This window comes from Egretta garzetta, unplaced genomic scaffold (genome assembly GCF_000687185.1).
Source record: "Egretta garzetta isolate BGI_Z169 unplaced genomic scaffold, ASM68718v1 scaffold22, whole genome shotgun sequence".
NCBI classification, from domain to species: Eukaryota; Metazoa; Chordata; class Aves; order Pelecaniformes; family Ardeidae; genus Egretta; species Egretta garzetta.
The window spans coordinates 637296-660515 of NW_009259102.1; the positions used below are offsets into that span (position 1 = coordinate 637296).

The 23220-nt window shown below is 43.9% G+C and overlaps 1 protein-coding gene across 1 annotated transcript in view; it reads right to left on the reverse strand.

Moving 5' to 3' along the window:
- The window catches only part of SVEP1 (sushi, von Willebrand factor type A, EGF and pentraxin domain containing 1), a 113577-nt gene that overhangs the window by 20733 nt on the left and 69624 nt on the right, over positions 1-23220 (reverse strand). Inside the window, exons 30-40 of the mRNA XM_035890816.1 lie at positions 21436-21609; positions 16509-16628; positions 15543-15719; positions 14677-14761; positions 14172-14363; positions 12011-12178; positions 9408-10080; positions 5225-8004; positions 3776-4001; positions 2513-2668; positions 566-629 (exon numbers count right to left, since the gene is read on the reverse strand). Of these exons, the coding sequence (XP_035746709.1) occupies positions 566-629; positions 2513-2668; positions 3776-4001; positions 5225-8004; positions 9408-10080; positions 12011-12178; positions 14172-14363; positions 14677-14761; positions 15543-15719; positions 16509-16628; positions 21436-21609 (4815 nt within the window). The remainder of the gene's footprint in view (positions 1-565; positions 630-2512; positions 2669-3775; positions 4002-5224; positions 8005-9407; positions 10081-12010; positions 12179-14171; positions 14364-14676; positions 14762-15542; positions 15720-16508; positions 16629-21435; positions 21610-23220) is intronic.

The window sequence follows — 23220 nt, forward strand, 5'->3', positions numbered from 1 at the left end:
TAGCCAGCTTGCTCCATCCAGTTCCTGCTAAAAAACAAAATCTATTGCGGCTGTACTGGCAGGAAGCCTCAGGAAATTCCACGGCTGCCACTTACAGCCAACAGCTGAAGCTGACGTAAGTATTTATGTAGTATTTATTTTGGCACTGCAGTCAGTGGGCATCAGACATCTCACAGAAGTGAAGTACCTTTGAGAATGAGTATCCATAAAGTTACATTTGAGGATGCTAGGTACCTGGCAGCTGGCAACTAACGTGTTCAGAGGTCATCAGTAACCCCAGAAGACACGCCCTCAAGTGTCAGAACTATTTAAACTTGGAAGATGTCTGTACAGCTTTCTTAGGGATACAGGAGCAAGGCAGAAAAGTGTAGTGATTTCCTGCATACTATCATCTGCACAAACCAGCAATTCTGCAGCATTTCCAGGCTGTTATCAGTGGTGCTTGCCAAAAATTTTTAGGCAAATGCAGACATTATGAGTTATAAAGCAAAATGAGAATTAGTGTTTTCTGCTGTATAAAATCACCCTTGACCAACATTAAGTGATAAACTCAGATGGAACATACTTCTGCAAACTGGCACTGTGCCACTCCAAAGCTTGTCTTCTTGGCAAGTCCGTTCTGCATCACCCTGTGAAACAAAAGAAAATGCTCAAAGAACAGCTTTCCTTAGTCAACTCTTTTATTCCATCAACTTTATCATAGAATCATAGAATCATTTGGTTGGAAAAGACCTTTAAGATCATTGAGTTCAACCATACCTGTCCACCACTAAAGCATGTCTCTAAGCATCTCGTCTACCCGTCTTTTAAATACCTCCAGGGACGGTGACTCAACCGCTTCCCTGAGCAGCCCATTCTCCCTGGATTATCATTTTTCTTGTCAGTTTTACCGTTCCTTGTTCCCAGGTATGTGCTATGATGACAAATTTTCTCCTTCCAGGACTCACTCACAGAAAGTCTAACTAACATTTTTTCAACAACAGTAGAAGCTTGTGCTTTATAAACACAATGTACTGATTTTGATCACATCTCAAACACTCATTCTTCAAGTTTGCTTATAAATAATGTTACTTCTTTCTTACATACAAGCTTTATATAGCTAGTCTAATAGCCCAGGATTTATTTCTTATTTTATTCCAAGACATGGAGAACACCATCTAAATTTGTCCCTTGAAGTAATGTACTTTCATTACAATGCAAACCCATTGGTAAGGGCAGCTGTTTGACAAGAGTGTTGTATGACATCACACCCAACAGACTTTGCCTCCCAAAGGAAAAAAAGCAGGACTTCTCTTCACCACGAGGAAGACAGATTGACGCTAGGTGGCAAAGCTGGAATACAAAGCTTGGAAGGACTTTTTACTGTATGAAAGCACTGGCTTATTACCTCCAAAAATTACCTGAAACAGCAATTCTACCTGTCTCCATACCAACCCACTCCTCCACCTCCAGTGATATTACATACGTGGCAACATAATGCAAATTAAATGTATTGTTACCTAGGCATTCTCTAAACTCTCCTTATTTTTATACTGAGTGACTGGGTGAATTCACATGCATGACGTTCTTAATTTATTATTGGTATTATGAGAGTACAAAGGAAGCATAATCCTGCATTCTGCTTGGTACCCAAAACCACAGCGCTAAAAGCCAGCCTCTGTCCCAGAGATGCCTCACCACCTCGCCTCTGGACACGACTGTGCCCTGCTCTGCCATCACCTGGGGATGGTGGAGGCCATGCTGTGCCTCAGCAACATACTTTCATTTCTGAATGCACTGCAGCTTTTGAAAACACACCCAAGGCAGCTCTGAATTGGCTGGCCTGAGTCCTGATAACGGGACAGCAGTGCTGCTCTAGAGCTCGGCTGGGGATAAGAGCCCAATGCTCATAAAAAAACAATGAACAGGAAAGAACTTTGTTCACTTCTCCATCAGGGAATAAAGCTGCCATTGAATAAACTGGAATCTCTTTGTCTTACTAAAACAAGAGATATCACTTTCATGCCATCTAGCAATGTCATAGAACTGATGGCAGTAGAGTTTATCAGGAGCTTTGAGTCTGAATGGCACAATGCAGCAGACACAATGCTTGGGACATTATGAGATTGAGGGAAGAATGCAGTCTAACTCTGGCCAGAGAACCAGTTCAAGAGAGCAATACATGAGAAAATAACTCTTCCATGATTTATGGTCACAAGCACATATAGTGTTGTATTTGCAGAGGCCTGAAACAACCTTCAATTAAAAAAACCCCCAACACTGAAAGCTGAACACATACCTTGAACAGGATACTCATATCTGCTTCAGCTATACCCTCAAGTCATTCAAGGGCTACTCCAGACATACCAGGAGCATTCTACAGACAGTAACAGCAACAGCAGATATTCAACTTCGGTGGCAGTTAAGGGAATATACCAATATGGACCAGACATAACACATTCTCACAGTCATCACATGAATACTGAAAACGGTAACTAAAGGTTTAGATTGCTGGAGATTTGAGCTTGCTTACTTGTAATTCATAGCCAGAATCACATTTATACAGAACCATGTCTTTGTAATTGTATTTAGTGCCAACCACAAATCCATGCTCTGGAGGCTCTGGGGTCCCACACAACACAGGAATGCAGATGTCATCAGAAAATGGTGGCACCCAAATGCCACTCTCCTGAAAAATAAATATAATTAAAAGTGTGAAGGCACTTTATATGCTTAATTCATATCTAAATGAAAAAGTTAGGAAAACCATAGTAGAAGCATCCAATGTCTGTGGGTGTACGGATGTGGTTAATGTAATATTATCTGCACAATCCTTCATAAAACTGAGTAATTTAAGTAACAACATAGACTAAGATGTCAATAGAGACAGGAACTCAGCTTTGGTAGGAATGCTCAGCTTAGACTTACAAGACAGAAGGAACAAAAAGCAAATGGGGAAATAAAGCTTGGAAAAGCAAGTTCACTTGTACAAGGTCACCTAATAGCTCAGGGAACACACCAGGAGAAGAATGGAAACTACAGCTGCCTGATTCCATGTTCTGTACTTCTCTCCTGGCTGGATGTCTAACACCATGACTAAGTGCTTCAGCTGCCTTCCCAGACTCCCTCAGGGAAGTCTGATATCTGAAGAGACACTCATCAAACACACCTACTCCTACTTCCACAGATCTTTGAAACTGCAAAATAAGGGGAAAACCTTTCCTTATGAAGTGCTGATTCTGCAAAACCATGCATGCTCAGCTTTTCTTATATGAGCAGACTTACTGATTTTAAAGAGTCTATTACAAGCTTAAGTCAAGGCTGTCCACAGCTAATGCAACAAGAGGTTATTACTAGCAGAACTGATGAGGATGTTTGCTCTTTAACAAACAGAGGATTCAAGTCTCTACAGCTGCACAGTGGATTAAAATGCGTTGCTGCCTGTTATTCTGGAGAAAAAGAGCTCCACACACAATCCTCAAAATACATTAGAAATCTTGGACATAATTCTTTTAAGACATAATTTATTCCCTAGAATGTGGTAATAGGAATGCTTTCCTAAAGGACAGCATTAGTTTTCAACAGAAGAAGAAATCAGTAATTTCTAGTTCTGAAAGTCTGTATATGGAAAACTAGTAATTGCTCTTACTTGGCAACAAGGAAGCTATTATATTTTGCAGCACATACTTTGATTTTTTGTTGTGCACAATTAAGGGCCAAAAGCTAACGAGGGCATGAGGAGAACTCTTGAATTCAAGAAAGCCAGCAAAATAAAACAGTGCAAACAATGCTGTACCTTGCATGTAGATGTGCTTGCTCCCACCAGAGTATAGCCTTCTACACATGACAAAGTGATGTTTGTGTTCACAGTGAAGTTGTCCCCAAGTACGATTACATGGGTGATATTTCCTGGGAGGGAACACTTTCTGGGGCAACAGGAAATACTTTGAGAAGACCACTGTCCATCTTCCTGGCAAATGCATACATCCACCTCTGTCACCATTGTGTAGCCTTCCAGGCATCTGCAACACAGCATGAAGACCTGACCACAGAGACACAGCTAGGGATGAGCTAACCCATAAATTACAAAGTCAGACAGTCATTTTTCAGCATCAGTTGTTCATAAGCACTCCCTGAGATTTCTCTTATCATTTTAAGGTAACCCTGTAAGAAGCATGCCTGGACTGAGTTTATTCTGTTGCAAGAGCTGGAAGCTTTAGACTTCATCTCCAGCTGCTTCATGCTGCAGCAGCACCACAATGGAAAGTGAGTTGGTGGCTTTAGTGTACTCAGTGCTTTAGTGCAGTTCCTGCACTGCCCTTGCATTTGCAAGGAAGGCTTTTGGTTAGGTAAACAGTGTATGAGCACCAAGCAATTCTAGAGATGATCTCACTTTCTTCCAAGAACAAACCAAGCCTTAGGCTGACCACAAGCCATTTGCTTAGACATTTGAGGCTGATTCGTTCTGTTCCACATGGCGCTTCACCAAGAGCAACTCAACCAGCTTGCACAAGTGAGATCACTTGTAGAGAGGCAGACACAAGCACCCCCTTCACCTTATTAAAGATGCATGGAAATGACTGATACCGTTAAATTCATCCATGTGCCATCTCCTAATTCTGTCCCGCACTTCTATTTGCTTTTACTGCCAAAAAACCATCTTCCCTTCTGCCAAGGAATTCCTCACCTTGGAGAAAAGAAATCCCCAGTGTGCACACTTCAGGAAATTAAGGAAACCCCCTTTCTCTAATATCTGACAAAGGAGTAACTGCGCATCAGCAGCACTTGTTGACAACGCAGTGTTGCAGTACAGAAAATGGGACAAGACAGAGATCAGCCTTTCTGAATTACAACAGGCATCGGCAGGAGGAAGATGTAAATGGGGGTGCCAAAAGGGGGGAAAATTGCACACCCTGCCAACTGTTGCTGCCACCTGCTAGGAAAACCTGAATGTCCAGACGAGTGTTTCAGAGGAGGGGAAGAGGAATGCAAAGGGGAATGGGAAACTAAAGATGGTGAAGGAGTGCAGCCCAACAGGCTGAAATATCTTGCTGGAGTTTTGACAGTGGTCCAAATAGTATTTTATAAGTGCATAGAAATATGGGCTTTGTAAATCTGAGCATGTGATAGGGTGTAACTTTTCTTCCAGGCCTTTTAAAAACTTGCACTAACTGAGGGTGCATGAACCTTCTATCTTCATTCCTTCAGACATTTTATTGCAACAGAATGGCAGTGGCATTCTTACCTGTACTGGACCTTGCTCCCATAGGTGTAAGTGTTCCCAAGAACCTCTGCATTTGGGACAGAAGGTGGCGGACCACAGCTTAACAGCTCACAGCTTGGGTATGGCTTCTTCCAGACACCAGTCTCCACACAAGTCAGTTCTGGACTCCCCCTCATAACAAAACCTGTCAAGCAGGTATAGATGATGGTGTTCTCGTCTGCAGAGCTGCTCCCGTTGATAAATGTGTTGGGGATGATGGGTGGAGAGCCGCAGGAAATCTGCCCGCAGCGAGGAAACCCAGCACTCCACTTGCCAGCTGCCTCACAGGTGACTTCAGAAGGCCCTAGCAGTTTGAAGCCCTCCAAGCATTGAAACTGGGCACTTTTCCCACAGCTGAATTCTGCACCAAGAACGACCCCATTCAGAATCTGTGGTGTAGGACACAGACAGGGTAGGCAAGATGGAAGGCTTCCACTCCAGGAGCCATTGGACAAACATTGCCGTGAAGGATTGCCATGCAGCTCATAACCAGGGAAGCATACATACTGGGCAAATTCCCCATAGGTAAAGCCCGAGATGTTTGGAAAGCCATGGGAGATGTCTTCAGGAGGTCCACAAATGACTGGCTCACAGTGTGGAGCTTCTGAATCCCAGGTACCATCACTCTGACAGGTAAGTGTAGACACTCCTTGCAGGCTATATCCTTCATTGCAGTGATAGTGCACTTCTTTTTTAAAGCCAAAATCTGTACCACTAGTTTTCCCATTGGGAAGAGGCAGTGGCACTGGGCAGGTCACAGCTTTGCAAACTGGTGCAATTCCACTCCAGCTTCCGTTTGCAAGGCAGACTCTACTCCTATCCCCATCTAACAGGAATCCTTCATTGCATCTGTACTCTGTATGTCTCTGGAACGTGTACTCCTCACCAGTCACCTGACCGTTCTCCAAAACTGGCGGTGGGCTGCAGGAAACAGGAATGCAAATTGGTTCACTGCCATCCCATTTCTGGTTCTCTTGGCATCTCCTCTCTGTGGGGCCATTTAGCTGGTATCCAGGATCACACTCATAGTAGACAACACTCCCATATGTGTAGTTTTCCCCTCTTATGTTCCCATTCATAGGCTGGGTAGGTGAGTTGCATGTTATTGCTTTGCAGTACGGAGCAGTGTTACTCCACTGCCGACTTGGCAAACACAGTCGTGTGTCGGAGCCAACAAGTGTGAACCCTGGCTTACAGGTGTACTGCACCACGCTACCGAGCGTGTTCTCAGTGAAATGTAAAAAACCATTCTCTGGGGTTGACAGCAAAGTGCACTCTACTGAAATGCAGGCAGGGGCAGTGCCGTTCCAAGCCCCATCTTCTTGGCAAGCTAGAACAGGGTTTCCCAGCAGCTCATAGCCAGAGTAACACGTGTATAAAATGATAGTTCCAAATAAGAAAGTGGTAAGCTGCATTGCACTGTCCTCCTCCAAGGAACTTTTGAAGCCTTTCAAATTGTCAGCCAGTAACATATGCGAAAGGGAGGGACTATCTGTAACACTCTCCTGGTCAGAACGTCTTTCTCCATTTCTCACCTGCACGTACTCCCCAAAGTCAATGTGAGGAGGCAGGCCACAGTCTGTTGGGAGGCATGTTGGTGTGGAGCTAGACCAGCCCGATTCTTCACAGGTCTGCATGGCAAGGCCAGACAGCTGGAAGCCTGGCACACAGCTGTAAATGACCATGGCCCCGTAGCTATAATCTGCACCCTCCACAAAGCCATTCTCGATGGGCTGAGGGGGCTGGCAGTTTATGGCTTTGCAGGAGGGAACATCTGTACTCCACTCGCCTGTCTCTAGGCATCTCAGTGTTTCCTCACCTTGGAGCTGAAAACCTCTGTCACAGGAATACCTAACAGTTTGCCCATAATGGAAGTTTGTGAGTGAGTATTTGCCATTGAGGATTTTCTTAGGCACTGGGCACTGAATAGGTTTGCAAGCTGGCCTTCCCCCAAGCCACTGGCCATCTTCTCCACAGAGGATAGTTGTGTTCCCCACCAGCTCAAAGCCTGGTTTACATGTATAGAGGGCTGTGCTAAGGAAGGTGAGGCCCTGCACATCAACAATGCCATTCTGAATTTCTTCTGGTTGGGGGCACTCCACAGGAATACATTCTGGCAAAGGCAAGCTCCATGAGCCATCAGCCTGGCATCTGATGGTAGACTCACCCTTCAGTAAAAACCCGTCCACGCAGATGTATTTCACAGTGCTACCAAAATGAAGGGATGAAGTCAAGGGGTCACCAAAGGGGATGTACGGAGGTGCAGGACACTGTACAACCTTGCAGAAGGGAAAGGAATCATTCCACTTTTGGGAGGGCAAGCATTTCAGTATAGATGAGCCATGCAAAACATAACCCTCCTTGCAGGAAAACTGTACAACACCGACTTGGTAAGCCACTTCTCTCAAGACCAGCTGGTTTTCTGCCAAGGGTGGTTCTGGACATTTTGCTGGCACACATTTTGGGCTTTGCTTTTTGCTCCATTTCCCAGACTTCTGACACGTCCAAGAAACATCTCCAATCAGCTCATAGCCTTCATCACAGAAAAACTCAACTTTGGAGCCCATATCAAAAGTTTCTCCCTTGGAGTAGCCATGCTGGATGGGTGGCGGTTTTCCACAGCTGAGGGGAACACAGGAAGGAGCTGGGTCACTGTACCACTGCCGATTCGCTTGGCAGATAAACACTGAGCTCCCAAACAGCTGGTAGCCAGACTCACACTCATAAATTGCCTGATTCTCAAAGAAGCGTCCATTTGTTTCCTGCAAAACAGATAAGATGGGGACATGTCTGAAATGAAGATGAATGATTGGGGCAATAGGAGGCTGATTTAATTTCTTGTGTTCTTTTGGTCTAGCTAGCTTCTAGCTGAATCCCAGACAGCAGTAAAGGCTGCCTGGAAAGAAATTAATGCAAATAACTGACACAGAATGTCTTGCCTCAAGTGAGGCACTCTGCTGTCAGGAAATCTGAGAGAAACATCAAGAGAAAACAGAAAATTCAAGGCTTAAAAGGTAAAAGCTAGAAAATATTTCCTCTGCTTTTCCTCTTCCTGACCCACAAGGCCAAAAGATGTGTCAGCTGGAAGACAGGAAAGAAATGGGTCAGGAGAAGCTGCCATGAAATGGCCTATTGTTGTTATGATTCTTTAGCTTACAGGTGTATTCAAGGCTGGACCCTTCAGATCTACTACTAGGAGATATTCTTAAGTGCCACATATGCAGCTGCAGGGTCTTCAGCAGGCAGCTGACGAGCACCTCAGAGTTGCAGGCTGAGCTCTGAGGTATTAAAAAATGTCTCTAACTGGAAGGAAGCTCTAGACGTGTGATCCTACCTAAGGAAGACAACACAGAGTGATATGCATTAATTACTGGATGTATCTGTGTGTGAGCCAGAACAGAAATCGTTGCTATTATTTCTGGAAGCCCATGTAGGAACTGGGATGCAACCTCCCCCCCCTGCAATTTTTAGCAAATGCAGATTCCCTGGTGGCTAGATTTAAGGAAGAAAGGGGGAGGCTCAGAAGAAAAATGCTTTAAAAGTTCAAAGTTAAATCTTTACAATAGCGTTTTTGATCTTCCTTACCACAGTATTACCCTTCTGCATCAAAGCACAACACAGGTTAAGTAGTTGTTACAGGTTTGGGCTGCGACAAGGAGATTTTTAACTTCAGGCATTGTTGCAATGATAAGGAAAGGGAAGTTCTGACTTCAGTAAAGTGTGCTTGCATCAAAAGGAGAGAAACTATCCCAAGGTGATTTATGTACTGCAAATCACCTTTTTTTTCATAGTGATGGTAAGAGCAAGGCTTGTGAACTGGCAACAGTACTTCAAATGTCTCCAGATGGCACTGGAAAGCCACCCATGGACCAAAAAAATGAAGAGTAAGACATTAAGGAAATCAATTGATTGTCATATGGCATCTTGAGTCTGCTAACTGAAAGCCCACTTTAAGACAAGAAATCCCATGGAAGTGTCTGTGTTTTTCAGACACAATTCTGCTGCAAATCCACCTGTTTTTCTCTTAGCTTATTCCATCCAGTCATGTGCTTCCTCAATTTTAACAGGAGAACAAAACAGAAGAAAGAAAACCCCAACAGTGGCAATTGTGAAGACATACTCAGTTTTCTATGGTAGCAGGCACATGAGAAAACCCATTCTGTACCTTAATAAAGCCATTCTCAAGCTGTGGTGGTTCTCCACAGGACACTGGGTGGCATGTGGGCAAACTGCCACTCCAGTTGCCGGTGGCCTCACAGGTCCGCTTCTTCTCTCCCTTGATGTAGAACCCCTTGTTGCAGCTGTAAGCCACCACTGCTCCGAAGCTGTAGTTGGCCCCACTGGCATAGCCATTGCTAATGTGGGGAGGCTCTCCGCAGCGAACAGGGATGCACTGGATGCTCAGAGGAGAAGGATTCCACTCACCCCCTCGAAGACACTCGATCTTGGCTGAAGTGTTCAGAACAAAGCCTTCCATGCACTTGAAGCTCACGATGGAGCCAGCTGCAAACCTGGCTTTACTAATGGATTCTAGGATGCTGTATGAGACGGTGGTTGGTTTTTCACAGAAATCAGCTATGCAGTGGGGCATCTCCCTGCCCTCTGGAGGCACCCACTTCCCTTCTGCATTGCAAAGCAGCTGAGAGTTATCAGCCAGGCTGTAGCCATCCAAGCAGAAGTAGTAAGCTATATCACCAAAAAGGCGGTGGCCACTCTCTGGTGATGCATTTTCCACATGGGGTGGTTCATCACAGGATACTGCCAGGCACTGCTGGTGGCTCACACTCCACTCACCGCTGGCTAAGCACTCTATGGTTGCAGGGCCAACTAACGTGTAACTGTGGATAAGGAAACCACACAGGAAGTCAAAAAGACAAGCATTGTCAAATGCTACCCCCAGTTTTCTGAAGCCCCTGCAGTACAAGCTTGCTTGTTAGCACCTCGAAAGAATAGGATCCTTTTCAGAAGTTATGATCAACTTAAATGGAAAATCTTAAAGCTTACATGTCCATGGGTGATGTATCACTATGAGGGATACCCTAGGACACTTTGTGTATATTGCTTCTTTTGCATCTGTCCATCTGATTACCAGTCCTGAACTTCCATTTTGGTTGACACTACTACAACAAACTGAGTATTGTTCTGCCACAGTCTATACAATCCTCAAAGAAATGATCCCATTGAGAAATTCTTCCCCTTCAGCAGAACTGAATGGAGAAGAAAGAGATGAAAAGCCCATTAAGGCCTTTTGGGTTCCTGTATCAGCTCTATCAATCTATTTTTATACTTGCAAGCAATGAGAAACTCCTTAGTGAGCTACCCAGAGACGCTCTTTGCCAATAACGCACATGGCAGTTTTGTAACAACTTCTCCCCAAAAAACCACTGTAATCATTGTTATAAAAGCCAATAAAGAAATGAATGCTAAGTAGAAAAAAAATTCATATTTTACAATCAAATTCTACCACATGATTACTGTTAGTGTAGTTGTATTTCTCTAATGTGTCTCTGGGCTGCAGTGACACGCATTACTCCATGCTGCTCATCACCCCACTTAAAACCTTGCTGCTTACACATGCAACAGTATAGTCACGGCACCTGTGACTATCTTCTTCCTCAGTTTTGAAATCTCTGTGGTGTGCTCTCACAGAAAGCAAAGGAACAATAACCACTGCGAAGTTCCCAGTGACTCGTTCCAGCTGCAGGCTGGAAACTGATTGTTCAGATTTTAATGGCAACATCTGTAGAAGTGCTTTGTCTTGTCTGCAGGATTTGTTTTCAAAGCCTCATGACTGGACTCCAGAAAAAGAGCCTCTTATGTGCCAATGTTTAATATGATCCACTCTATTCATTGTCACAGACAGCTGTGACACTCTTTAAATGCTGCTATCCTATCCCATTTAAAATGCTTGCACGGCAAAGAGAAGCAGCTTTTTTCATCGTAATACAGTCAAGAAAACAGAATAAGGACGCTTTGCTTCAATTATGTTTCAAATAATACTGAAAAGCCAGTTTATAAGAAAAATGCTGGCTTATCAATCTACCTTTTTACATCAAGAAGGAGCAGAAAATCCTCCAGTCACTTAGGGCCTGACCTGGCAAAAGCTCTGCATACTTGCTCTGCCTTTTGAACAGAACAGTTTCAGGAAATTAAATAGGACTGCTCGCAGGCTGTAAAGATAACATGTGCAAAGGTTCTTGCAGGATCAGAGTCCAGCATTACATTCATGCTTGACATCATCAAAATGGAGCCTCAACTTTGATGAAATGTGGTCTGAAAAGGTCACTACACTGAGTAGATGGAAATCAAAGAAAAATAATGTACATCAGTAAACAAGGAGTCAGAGTTTTAAGGAAGCAGAATTTAGAACACCAGAAGAGACAGCTCTCAAAACACACCAAATAGCTTTCTTACAGCCTGAAGAGACATAGGGAATTCTTTATGATCAGGCCCTTGAGTTTACCACAGAAGTACTAGTTCTGTAGTAACTCCAAAGGTCTACAATTGCACTAGTCTGTCATTCCTCATGACTCGTCTTCATTCTCCTCTTCCAGAGTTTATTCAGCTGCTGTGAAACTACTTTAAGAAATGCCCATGTATCCCATACCAGCTTGACAGCCCACAAAAAAATCTCCATCACATTTAATTTTCAGAGAGTTAAGACAGAAGCAGCAAAAATGAATTGGTATGTAGTTATAAAGAACTTGTGAAGTAGTGCACCAGTTTTACTCGTCCTGACTATTAGTCCAGTAGAGTTAATCTACGTACCCTTCCTTACACGTGTAAGAGACCGTGTTTCCAAAAGTAAAGTTATTTCCATTGATGACCGCATCTTTGATGGCAGGAGGAGATCCACAAGAGACAATGCTGCAAGCTGGAGGTGTGCTGTTCCAGTTCCCTGAAGATGCACAGACAAGTACAGAAGGTCCCTGAAGGCTGAGACACAAAGATCATTATTAAGGCTGCTGTTTCAGTCCAGGTGAGGAGCAGAGAGGGGAAGAGGTGTTTTGCTTCTCACTGACTTCCTGGCCCCAGTGAAAGCAAGGGGAGCATCTCCTTGACTTCAGTAGAGGCCAGAATCTCACCCTTTGCTCATGAAAAAGTGCTGTCGATGCTGTCAAAAAAGCTGGTCTTCAGATTATTTTGAAGAGAGAGATGGTGGAATTCACATGGGGCCCCAATGCACTGTGCAGAGACAGGCCTAACTCCTGCTGTAGCTTCGCCCACCTTTGAGCCACAAAAGCAAGCTATGGGGTGCTTAAGTATTTATTTAAGCTTAAAGATTTACTAGTACACCATCAACACCACACCAATCTTGAGATCTGCAACTAGGCCTCAGTCTGAGACCTGATTCACTCAAGGACTTAAACACGGTTTTCACTCGGAAAACTGAAGGAAATGCTCCAGTTGAGGCTTGTTTACAAAAAGGCACTCAGCTCCTTCAGGAGGTAAGGGATTTTGCTTCAGTGAATGGCCACAGACATTTGAAGCTGACGGTACCTTTTGGTTTCCTTAGCTGAGGAAACAGCAATGCATTGGTACAGTGGGTGTGACTCGGCTGTCTGAACAGAGGTATTCAACACCACCCTGGGAGGCCATGGGTGAACCCCTTGGCCTCCAGCTGCTACATCAGCTGACTATGGATTCCCAGTAGGTCCCACGTCATATCCAAGAGCCCTGCATGGGTGTGTCTGATTCCTTACAATTTAGTCTCAAATAGTATTAGATTCCCATGTTTAGCTGACTGAAATGAGCTCAGGGGTTAATGGAAGAGAACAGCACTGACCTGTAAAGTCCTTACAGATATGGCACAGGCCTTGTCAGGGCAGTGGGCTCTGCCTACCTGTGGCAATATGTTTAAGATAAAAAGCACGTAACAGATGCTTCAAGGAAGAGACTGGGTCCATGCTTAGGTCCAGAAATAATGTATAAGAGGGACACTGTTTGGGAGGGCTTCCCCTAGAGTGGTGACCACTGGAGAGAGCATGTGTCTCACAAAGCTATGCTAGACAGGTAAAAAGTCACAAACAATGTGGTATTTGCTACCTATATGTCCTAAGTCCATGTTCAAAAAACTCACTGACATTGGAAAAAAACACTGCCTGGTTTAGTGGGGTACAGGTAAGCCCACACTGTGGATCTACGACTTTACACTACACTGGACTGCAGCTGAGGTATCTATTTGTATTCACACAATTAAAACATTCACCAAATGAGCACACCTCACCTACCTGCCTGCATCTGGACAAGTGAATCCTTGCAGCCAGAAAATACAGAAAAAATTCAGACTTAAAGAGGTCCATATGAGACCGCTTATGTCAGATTAAATCTGCTAATGGTACAAGCAGATAACAAGACAGGCAGAAACTTGCACATAAAGCCACATCCTTGGATATAGCATTACTGTATTAATTTTTAATTCCAGCATATTAAAAATGTGTTTCAAATATAATTGCTTATAAACATAACACCGAATAAAAGCCTAGAATAAATAACTACTACAAAGAGTTCAAGGAGTAAGTTTGTAACTTTCAGAAGGTTCTTTCACCAAAGGCATTGTAAAACAATAGCAAAAATAATATTGGGTATGCCCTAAAGCTGTAGGAGTATGACAACCTTTAAAGACAAATGAGGACATTGAAAAATATTGACAACTATTTTTCTTAATATTCAAAGTACTTCTTTGAGCTTGATGGTAAAATGAAAGCATTGTATATATACATATAGCACATCCTGAATGACCTTCCTGAACTGCTCCAATTTAGGATGAAGTACAGAAAGTACTTTCAAGATACAAAGCAGTCTTTTTAAATTCTATTTTAGTATTTTGTCTTTCTAAGCAACGATCCCAGCTTTGTCTCTTTCAGATATAAGTTAGACCTAGCAGGCATGCCGCCTACATTTGGCTCAGAAACATTCCTGCATTTACCTGTATCCATTGTCACAGGTGTATGATACAGAGGAAAGGTAGGTTGTGCCAGTGAGTGTGTATTTTCCATTGCTGATATCCTGTGGGTTAGGACAAGTCACCATTTCACAGGAGGGGGGAGGATGATTCCAAATGCCACTAGCAAGGCACAGAATTTCCTTTTCACCCACTAAGTTGTATCCATCATTGCATCTGAGTTAGAAGAAAAGAAGTGCTATCAAACGCAGAGCCTTTTATGTGCAAGGTAATCAGCTATCCCTTTTCTCTCTTCATCCACACCTGCACACACCATCCTTCTCTGCAGCGCATAGAGTTAGTACTGGAGTAAACACGCAGCTCTGCTAGTGAACAGCCACAGCTATAACCAACGGCGTTCCCATTATTTTAATCTCATCTTGCTCATCTCCTTCATTTCAACCACTCTCTCAATTCAGCCATGCTCTCATTTGTTGCCAGATTCTCAAACAATTATTAATACAGCACTTCAAACATACTGAAATCCTACCTGTACACCACCTTATTGCGGTATGTAAAATTTGAGCCCAAAATGGCACTGTTCTCTGGAATAACTGGACCACCACAGGATATAGCTTTAAAAAGACAGGATCACAAGAGAGGTTGATACAACACAAATAAAAATAGCAGAGAATCAGGGTTTGCTTTGTTTTCTCTAAATAGGTTTGAAGAGCTGTAAAACCGTAACACAGGGTTCTTGACTAAGCTATAACTGACATTTAGGGGTCTTTATCTGACTTCACCTTACTGAGAAATTGGACTAACTGGAAACAGGTAACTGAACTGTTCTACAAACCACATGCTTGACTGTCAAGAGGACTCCATATCCACTCCTCCCTATGGACAAAGTAATTGGTTTTTTGACATTGTCTTTGTCACTCCTTCATTTTTCCCTGTTGCATCACCTCTTTAATTCTGGTTTTCCAAACAAACAATTTTTGCAGTTATACCATGTATATGTACGTGCACCAGCCTGTCCTCTCTGGTTGCTTTTTACCTGCTGAGACACAGTTAATGATCTTTAAGACATTAAGTTCCCACAAGGTCCTTCAACACAGAAGGCTGGGTGGAGAAGAAAGACGCTTTTAATGCTTGCATTAAAATGAGATGAATCTAGCCTTTGACACTTAGGAGAATCTGCGTAAGAGAGTACCACTATGAATGACAACTGTTGGAAAAGCTTCAACTGGTCCCTACATCTCTTAAGACAACAGAAACTTCAACCCTGAGACCCAGGCCTGCTAGGACAGGATTTCATTAGCTGCCATGATCTCTAAAGGCTCTACACTACTGCTTTCCCCCTTCCATCTCTCTAACAACATACATTACAATATGCATTCTCCCCAGGAACCACACCTTCACAATATGGTATTGGGTGGCTCCACTCTCCAGACTCCATGCACGTAAGTTTAGTCACTCCTGTCAGCTGAAACCCTTCTTCACAGGAAAATGTAACTTCACTGCCAACACTGTAAGTGTCCCCATATAAATGGCCATGCTCTGGATTTCCTGGATTACGGCACTTCACTGGTTCTGAAGAGGAAGAGAGAAACTATCAAGAACATATATAAGTGCCATGTTTTATAAACAAGTTGCAGGAGATATCCTTGGGAATTTTCTGAAAGTAGGAAGGCAGAGCATGTGGAAAACACTCATTTTACTTGTTTTTAAGTTTACAGCCTCACCAGCTTTTCTGTGTTCTGTATGTAAGTGACAGGCACTGAAGACTTGTGCAAATAATCTTAATATGCAAGTGCCCCCTGTAACTGAGTTTACATTCATTGTCAGAAGCAAACACATCTTGCAGTCTTTTTCTCTCTGTGAGGGAAAGCCCATACCAGCGTGTCCAGCCCTGGGCATGGAATCAGTTCAGCTACCTTTTATCCCAACCTGTGCCACTGTCTTGTCATCTTCATGCAAAGTTATCTTGCTTAATGTTTCTGCAGGCAGCTCAAACCCTACTCAGATACCTGTATTCAAACACTTCTTCATTGCACAGCTCTGCTCTGGGAAGTGACACTGTGGTGTGTGGCCTTCCCAGGTCTTCAGCACATGTGCTCCACGTGCAAGACGATTTACATGTGTGTGTGTCCCACATCAGAATCCCAGTGACAGCTGCCTCCATAGGGAGAGGCGAGTTCTCAATACATGAAAGGAGACACCTCACAGCCTCACTCAGGCCAAAGTGACATGGAGATGAGAGCGTGCCTGCCCTGTTCCTCCCTAGATATCAATTACTGGCAACTCTTTGACAGTGGGAGGCAGGACACTGGCCTTTACAGAACCTTGGAACGGCTAGCCTGATGTTTTTCTTTCCCATACCTGCACATTTTTTACCATCTCCTGTGTAAGGAGGGATGCAAGTGCAAACATATGATCCATTTGTGTTGAGACAAGATGCATGTTCATCACAGTCTGATCCAACAGCGCATTCATCAACATCTACAAAAAAGAAACACAAAAAAGATGTCTCTAGGATGGTATATTTAATAGGTACCTGATTTAAATTTCTGTTTCACTGTCAAGAGGAATCACTTTAATCAGTATAATTAAAAATCACTCTTACTTCAATCACATTTTTGATGCACTAGTAAAAATATTTATTATTTGAATTAATATTTATGCTTTCTGTATAATTTACTACACAGTATTGTGAAATGTGAGAAAATCAGAGACAAATTCTATTAACCTTCAGTCAGCACTTCCACAGAAAGTATCTAGTTTCCAAGTAGTAAAAGAATGGACATCGTAACTCAGGACTACAAGGATGTCATGAGGCTATGCAGGGAAAAAATTAGAAGGGCCAAAGCCCAACTACAACTTAATCTGGCTACTGCCATAAAAGACAATAAAAAATGCCTCTATAAATACATTAGCCACAAAAGGAAGCCTAAGGAGAATCTTCATCCATTATTGGACACAGGGGGGAAATACAGCCACAAAGGACGAGGAAAAGGCTGAGGTACTTAATGCCTTCTTTGCCTCAGTCTTTAATAGTCAGACCAGTTGTTCTTAGGGTACCCAGCTCAGGGATGGGGAGCAGACGGAAGCCCCCATAATCCAAGGGGAAATGGTTAGTGACCTGCTACACCACTTAGAGACAGACAAGTCCATGGGCCTGGATGGGATCCACCCAAGGGTACTGATGGAGCTGGCAGAAGTGCTAACCAAGCCAGTTTCCATCCTTTATCAGCAGTCCTGGCTAACTGGGGAGGCCCCAGCTGACTGGAGGTTCACAAATGTGACACCTATCTACAAGAAGAGCCAGAAGGAGGATCCGGGGAAGTACAGGCCTGTCAGTCTGACCTAGGTGCTGGGGAAGGTCATGGAGCAGATCATCTTGAGTGCCACCATGCAGCACCAACAGGACAACGTGACTGGGCCCAGCCAGCATGGGTTTATGAAAGACAGGTCCTGCTTGACTAACCTGATCTCCTTCTACGGCAAGGTGACCCATGTAGGGGATGAGGGAAAGGCTGTGGATTTTGTCTACCTATACTTCAGTAAAGCCTTTGACACTGTTTCCCATGGCATTCTCCTGGAGAAACTGGCTGCTCATGGCTTGGACAGGCGTATGCTTCACTGAGTAAAAAACTGGCTGGATGGTCAGGCCCAAAGAGTGGTGGTGAATGGAGTTAAATCCAGTTGGAGGCCGGTCACAAGCGGTGTTCCCCAGGGCTCAGTTCTAGGGCCAGTTCTGTTTAACATCTTTATCAATGATCTGGAGCAGGGGATTGAGTGCACCCTCAGCAAGTTTTCAGGTGACACTAAGCTGGGCAGGAGTGGTGATCAAGGGGAGGAGGGCTTTACAGAGGGATCTGGACAGGCTGGATCGATGGGTTGAGGCCAACTGTATGAGGTTCAACAAGGCCAAGTGCCGGGTCCTGCACTTGGGTCACAACAACCCCATGCAACGCTACAGGCTTGGGGAAGAGTGGCTGGAAAGCTGCCTGGTGGAAAAAAAAAAAACGCCAGCCTGGCTGACATCATGAATAGTGTGGCCAGCAGGAGTAGGGAAGTGATCGTGCCCCTGTACTCGGCAGTGGTGAGGCTGCACCTCAAATCCTGTGTTCAGTTTTGGGCCCCTCACTACAAGAAAGATGTTGAGTGGCTGGAGCGTGTCCAGAAGAGAGCCACAAAGCTGGTGAAGGGTCTGGAGCCCAAAGCTGATGGGGAGAAGCTGAGGGAACTGGGGTTGTTTAGCCTGGAGAAGAGGAGGCTAAGGTGAGAACTTATTGCCCTCTGCAACTGCTTGACAGGAAGCTGTAGTGAGATAGGTGTTGGTCTCTTCTGCCAAGTAACAAGCGGCAGGACAAAGGGAAATGGCCTCTTGCTTTTGTGCCAGGGGAGGTTTAGAGTGGGTATGAGGAAAAATTTCTTCACCAAAAAGGTTGTCAAGCATTGGACCAGGCTGCTGAGGGAAGTGGTTGAGTCACCACCCCTAGAGTTATTTTAAGAGACATATAGATGTGGTGCTTAGGGACATGGTTTAGTGGTGGACTTGGCAGTGCTAGGTTAACTGCTGGACTTTATGATCTTATAGTTCTTTTCCAACCTAAATGATTCCATGATTCTATGATTCTATGTGCTGTTACTGCTAGTTTGGACAAACACTATGAGGGAGGACTCCTGCATTAAACACTTGCTTGGGAAATCCTCTACATCTCAAAGGTCCCACCTGTAAGACAGGAAAACTTAGCCAAGAGAGGAAACAGTCAACATAAAACACGGTTAGAGCCCCATCTTTGCTGAAGACAAGTACATTAGACTAGGAATGAGAAGCGCCTGCAGTTGCCAGAAAAGTTAAAATGATTTAAAAACATATTAGTTATTATAATTAACTATTCATATGATAGTAGTGACTAGAAATACCAGTTGATGATTTATGCTCCATGTGGTTTGATACTGTACAGCAAAAAAACCCCCATCACTCCAGAACACTTCATATCAGCTTTCAAATCCTGACTGTACAGCAGTGTTTTTGGTATGTAAACAATTGAGTCATAAATTGCAAAGGGTTGATTTCAAAGTATCTAATTGAAAAATGCTGGCATCAGGGTTATTCCTTATATAAACCAGACTGTTAGAGATAGATAGAACAATTCTTCATTTAAAAGCCCTGCTATGGAACAGCTGTTGAACTAGATATACCATGCAGACATACTGCTGGAGTTCCTTGCCCATTTTTAGGCAAAAAAGCAACTTGGTTAAAAAAGCAACAAAATTTACTAAATTGGTGTGTTTATTCTTTACTGCTGAATTAGTCTGGCCAGCATGAAAAGAACCAAACAATGTTCTGAAAGAGACAAGGAGTTTCCTTCTGACATGCGGGATGAAAACTGCACATTAAAATCGAAACAGTTGCCGATTACACAAGCATCAGGAGAATGCATAGTGCTACCACAGCAGAACTGGAATGACTGCTCCTCCTCTAATGTCTTCTAAGGCAAGAAGAGTGGAAGGACACTATGAATCAGATCCCCAACAGAGCAAAAGGAATGCCCCAGGGCATAGCCGTACCAGGCTTTGTTAGCACCTTCCTGGAGTGTGAATCAGAAAGGTAAAGGGTGGGTCAGGGTGCCAAAACCACTCCTGTTTTCATTTTCCGCTTAGTTTACTCTGCTTTATGAGAGACAAGGCAAGCTGGAAGGTGGGGCACAGGGCTTTTCCTTCTCAACATCAATGCACAGACCATTTGCTAACCATTTGGACAGCCCTGCAAGACCTGCTCTGAGCCTGTTCATCTTTAGGCCTTGGTATAAAGTGCAAAGGAGAAAAGCAAAAAGAGGAACAACAGACTGGACAGTCTGTTTGGAGGTTCTGAAGGATTCCCGGTGGACAGGATGCTATGAAATCACATGAATCCTACTCCAAAGTGAATTTTGGCAGAAGTAAAAGACTGTTGGCTTTTCCTTTGCTCGTCTTGACTGAAAAAATTATGTGCTATACCTACATAAAATTAAGAGTCAAATCAAACATAAATCTTACCAGGTTGTTACCCCGCAACTCCCATGTTAGGCATGACTAGAGAGCAGCAATCCAAGTACAACTAGCTAGTAGATTCCAGCAGGATCTGCTGGACATATGGCCCTACAAGAACAGTCACACATCCAGTCCTCCATAAACAGTACGATGCTGGTCTGTCTCACCTTTCAGCTCCTGCAGCTGCATCTGATACATCAGACCCAGCTGACCAGGAGTAAGTTATGGTGTGGCAACTATGTGAACTGTGTCCATAAGTGCACTCCCAGCCCTTTCCATGCTGCAGCTGCCTGCTGACAGGCTTGTGTGAGTGACCAGTGAAGCCCCACAGTGGATGAAGGCTCAGAGGAGATGGGCAAAGGTGACCTGACCATGAAACTCGGGGAACAATGTGGGGTGTGACTGACCACTGCTGTTACAAAGAAGCTGACTCAACAAAAGGGGACAGGAAAGTGGCCTTTGTTTACCTAAAACAGCTGTCAACAGTTGAGTGGATCAAATGGTGGTGTAAATCCTTCTCCCTGTGTTCATCAGCCACACCAGGATGGAGGGGAATTTAATATGTGGGCTCAGGCCAACATAGAGTATAAAACCCAGGCAACTAGCAGTGGTCTTGAGCTGGCTTCAACCCATGTATTCATTGGCAGCTCCTGGGGATGCCCAGTGTCATGGCGGTGAGCATATTACAGAGACTGGTAAGGTGAAACACAATGGTATTGTGATCGAACTGTGTATTGCAATTGCTACATTTTGCGAAATGTAACTTAGATTTATTTGATTGTGTTATGCAATATATGTTGTATCACTCTGCCAAATCAGAAATCTTGTGCATCATCAACTATCTTCAAATAAGTAAATCTGATATTAAACATAACAACTTCCATGCGTGGAACATCTACTAGAACTGTTCAGAGTATGGGACACTGACAGAATGCTGGAGCACATGGAAATGCAGGTTAGTAGCAGAGAACACAAGGACTCCATGGCTAAGTGAACCCAGAAGGAGAGAGGCTGGGAGTGCAATGCAGGTTTATTAGGTATAGGGTGTGGGGCATAAAAGGGGACTGACAGAGAAAGGTGCCAGAATGTAGTTTTGGTTTCACCTAAAGCTGAGCACAGTATTTCAGAAATGTGACTATTTTTGACTGTGATTTCTGAGACTCTGTCCAGCATCCAGAATTTCAGAATGAAATCTCACCCAAACCCCAAGGCATAGGAGAAGTGCAAGATTGCCAACCAACACAGCCATAAGCATGGCACTTCTCACCAAGGCAAGATGGTGAAATGCTGTTCCAGCTCCCGTTGTCCAGGCACAACATCCTGGAGTCGCCCAACAAATAGTAGCCATTGTTGCAGTGATAGGTAGCGGTACTCCCAGCAAAAAAGTCCTCGGCTGAATAAAATCCATTTTCTAAAGGTGGAGGCACTCCACAGCTGATTCCTGCAACATGAGTGAAAAGGGGGCACAGACATTAGCAGAGCAGGCACAGATCAACTTCAGAATAATTCCACATGAGAGCCACCACTGGAAGTTTTTTCTCTGCAATTGTGGAATCCTGTCTGCAAGAGGGCCCAGACCTTTTCTGGGGTAGCTAATTGATTCCAGGTCTGTTGGAGGGTCTTGTTTTGTGGGCACTTGTCAATCAGAGACTGAGCAGGACTCTCCAGCTCCTGCTATTCTGCTAGCTCTGGACATCTGTGACTAAGATGTGAGCAGATGCTTTTCAGTCACAGAACACTTCCCCTGACAATCAATGATCCTTGGTGAGTTTTAAGGAAAAAGGAAAAAGTGAGTTTGCCTCCACAGAGGTTCCTGTTATTTCTCTTCACTTAAAAACAAGCTCAATGTTACGTGTTTGAACACTGGAAAACTAGCTAACAGTTTACTGCTAAGAGGTTACAGTACTGATCTGAGACCAGGGAGTGCATGAACGATGGAGAGATTGGAACTGACTTCACATACAACCTTGGATATCACTTTGGCTTTGACTATAGTAAATAAGCCCTTCTGATCCCAGCTGTGCCAGCAGAAGGCATCACTGTACCTGCCAGAGGCTACTGTTTATTCTAGCAGAGCTGCTTCTGTGCATCTTCATTTCAATCAAGATGACATGAACTTACTCCAACAGGTCATCTTCGTAACTACATGGATTGTAGCAACTCCTTGCTCCCCAGTCGGGTGTAAAGATCACACAATAAGACACTGTGAAGTGTTTACAGCCTGTGGTAATGGAAGCCAAGTACTTGCTGTAGAAGGACAGAACTGAAGAGCCTGTAACAAAGACAGGCTGTCAGGGGATGGGGACCTGTGGTTTTGGTGGTCTTTGGTAGCATAAAGAAGAAATGGATCCTGGCAGGTGAAGGCAGTGATTACAATGAGCCCAATTCAGTTAGTAGATCCTTTTCTGTGCCACACCTTCCACTATAAACCCTGTAGTTCTTTATGCAGGGAATAGCTATATTCAACTCACTTTCATTCATCAGATACTCGTGGAACAGGCTGAGAAAGGCCAGTGTGCGAGTCTGGCCCTCATTCACTCAGGATGTTTGTGGCAGGTCAACCCTGTTTTGTCTGAGCTCTGTGCTCAACAGGTAAGACTGCCTGGCCCAATACAGAGAAATCAGATGACAACACTAACAGGATTCTGGTGGCTTGTCACTGATGACACATCAAGAAAGAGCAAAGCTGCTCTGCCAGTGAACTTATATCTTTCCCAGCAGGATTTGCTTTTGGATAAATCCTCACATGCATGCTATTCTTTAGGCAGGAGACAGATCCTGGATTTGTGCTATGAACAGCTGAATAAAGGGGAAGACATGAAAATTACATCAAATCTAGATCAAAATATTTTAAAGGTGTTTTTAAAAAATTTGATGTTTTTCCCCAAACTACTGATCAATTTTGGGATCATGCAATACCTATGTCTGGAGCTAATTTACTATTCTGCTGAAATAAAAACTATGGTTGGTTGCAACAGATGCAACTGCAGTCACCTGTGCAGTCATAGCAGAGGAGAACCAAAGGAAAGGAGAAGGGGGGGGCAGGACAGCA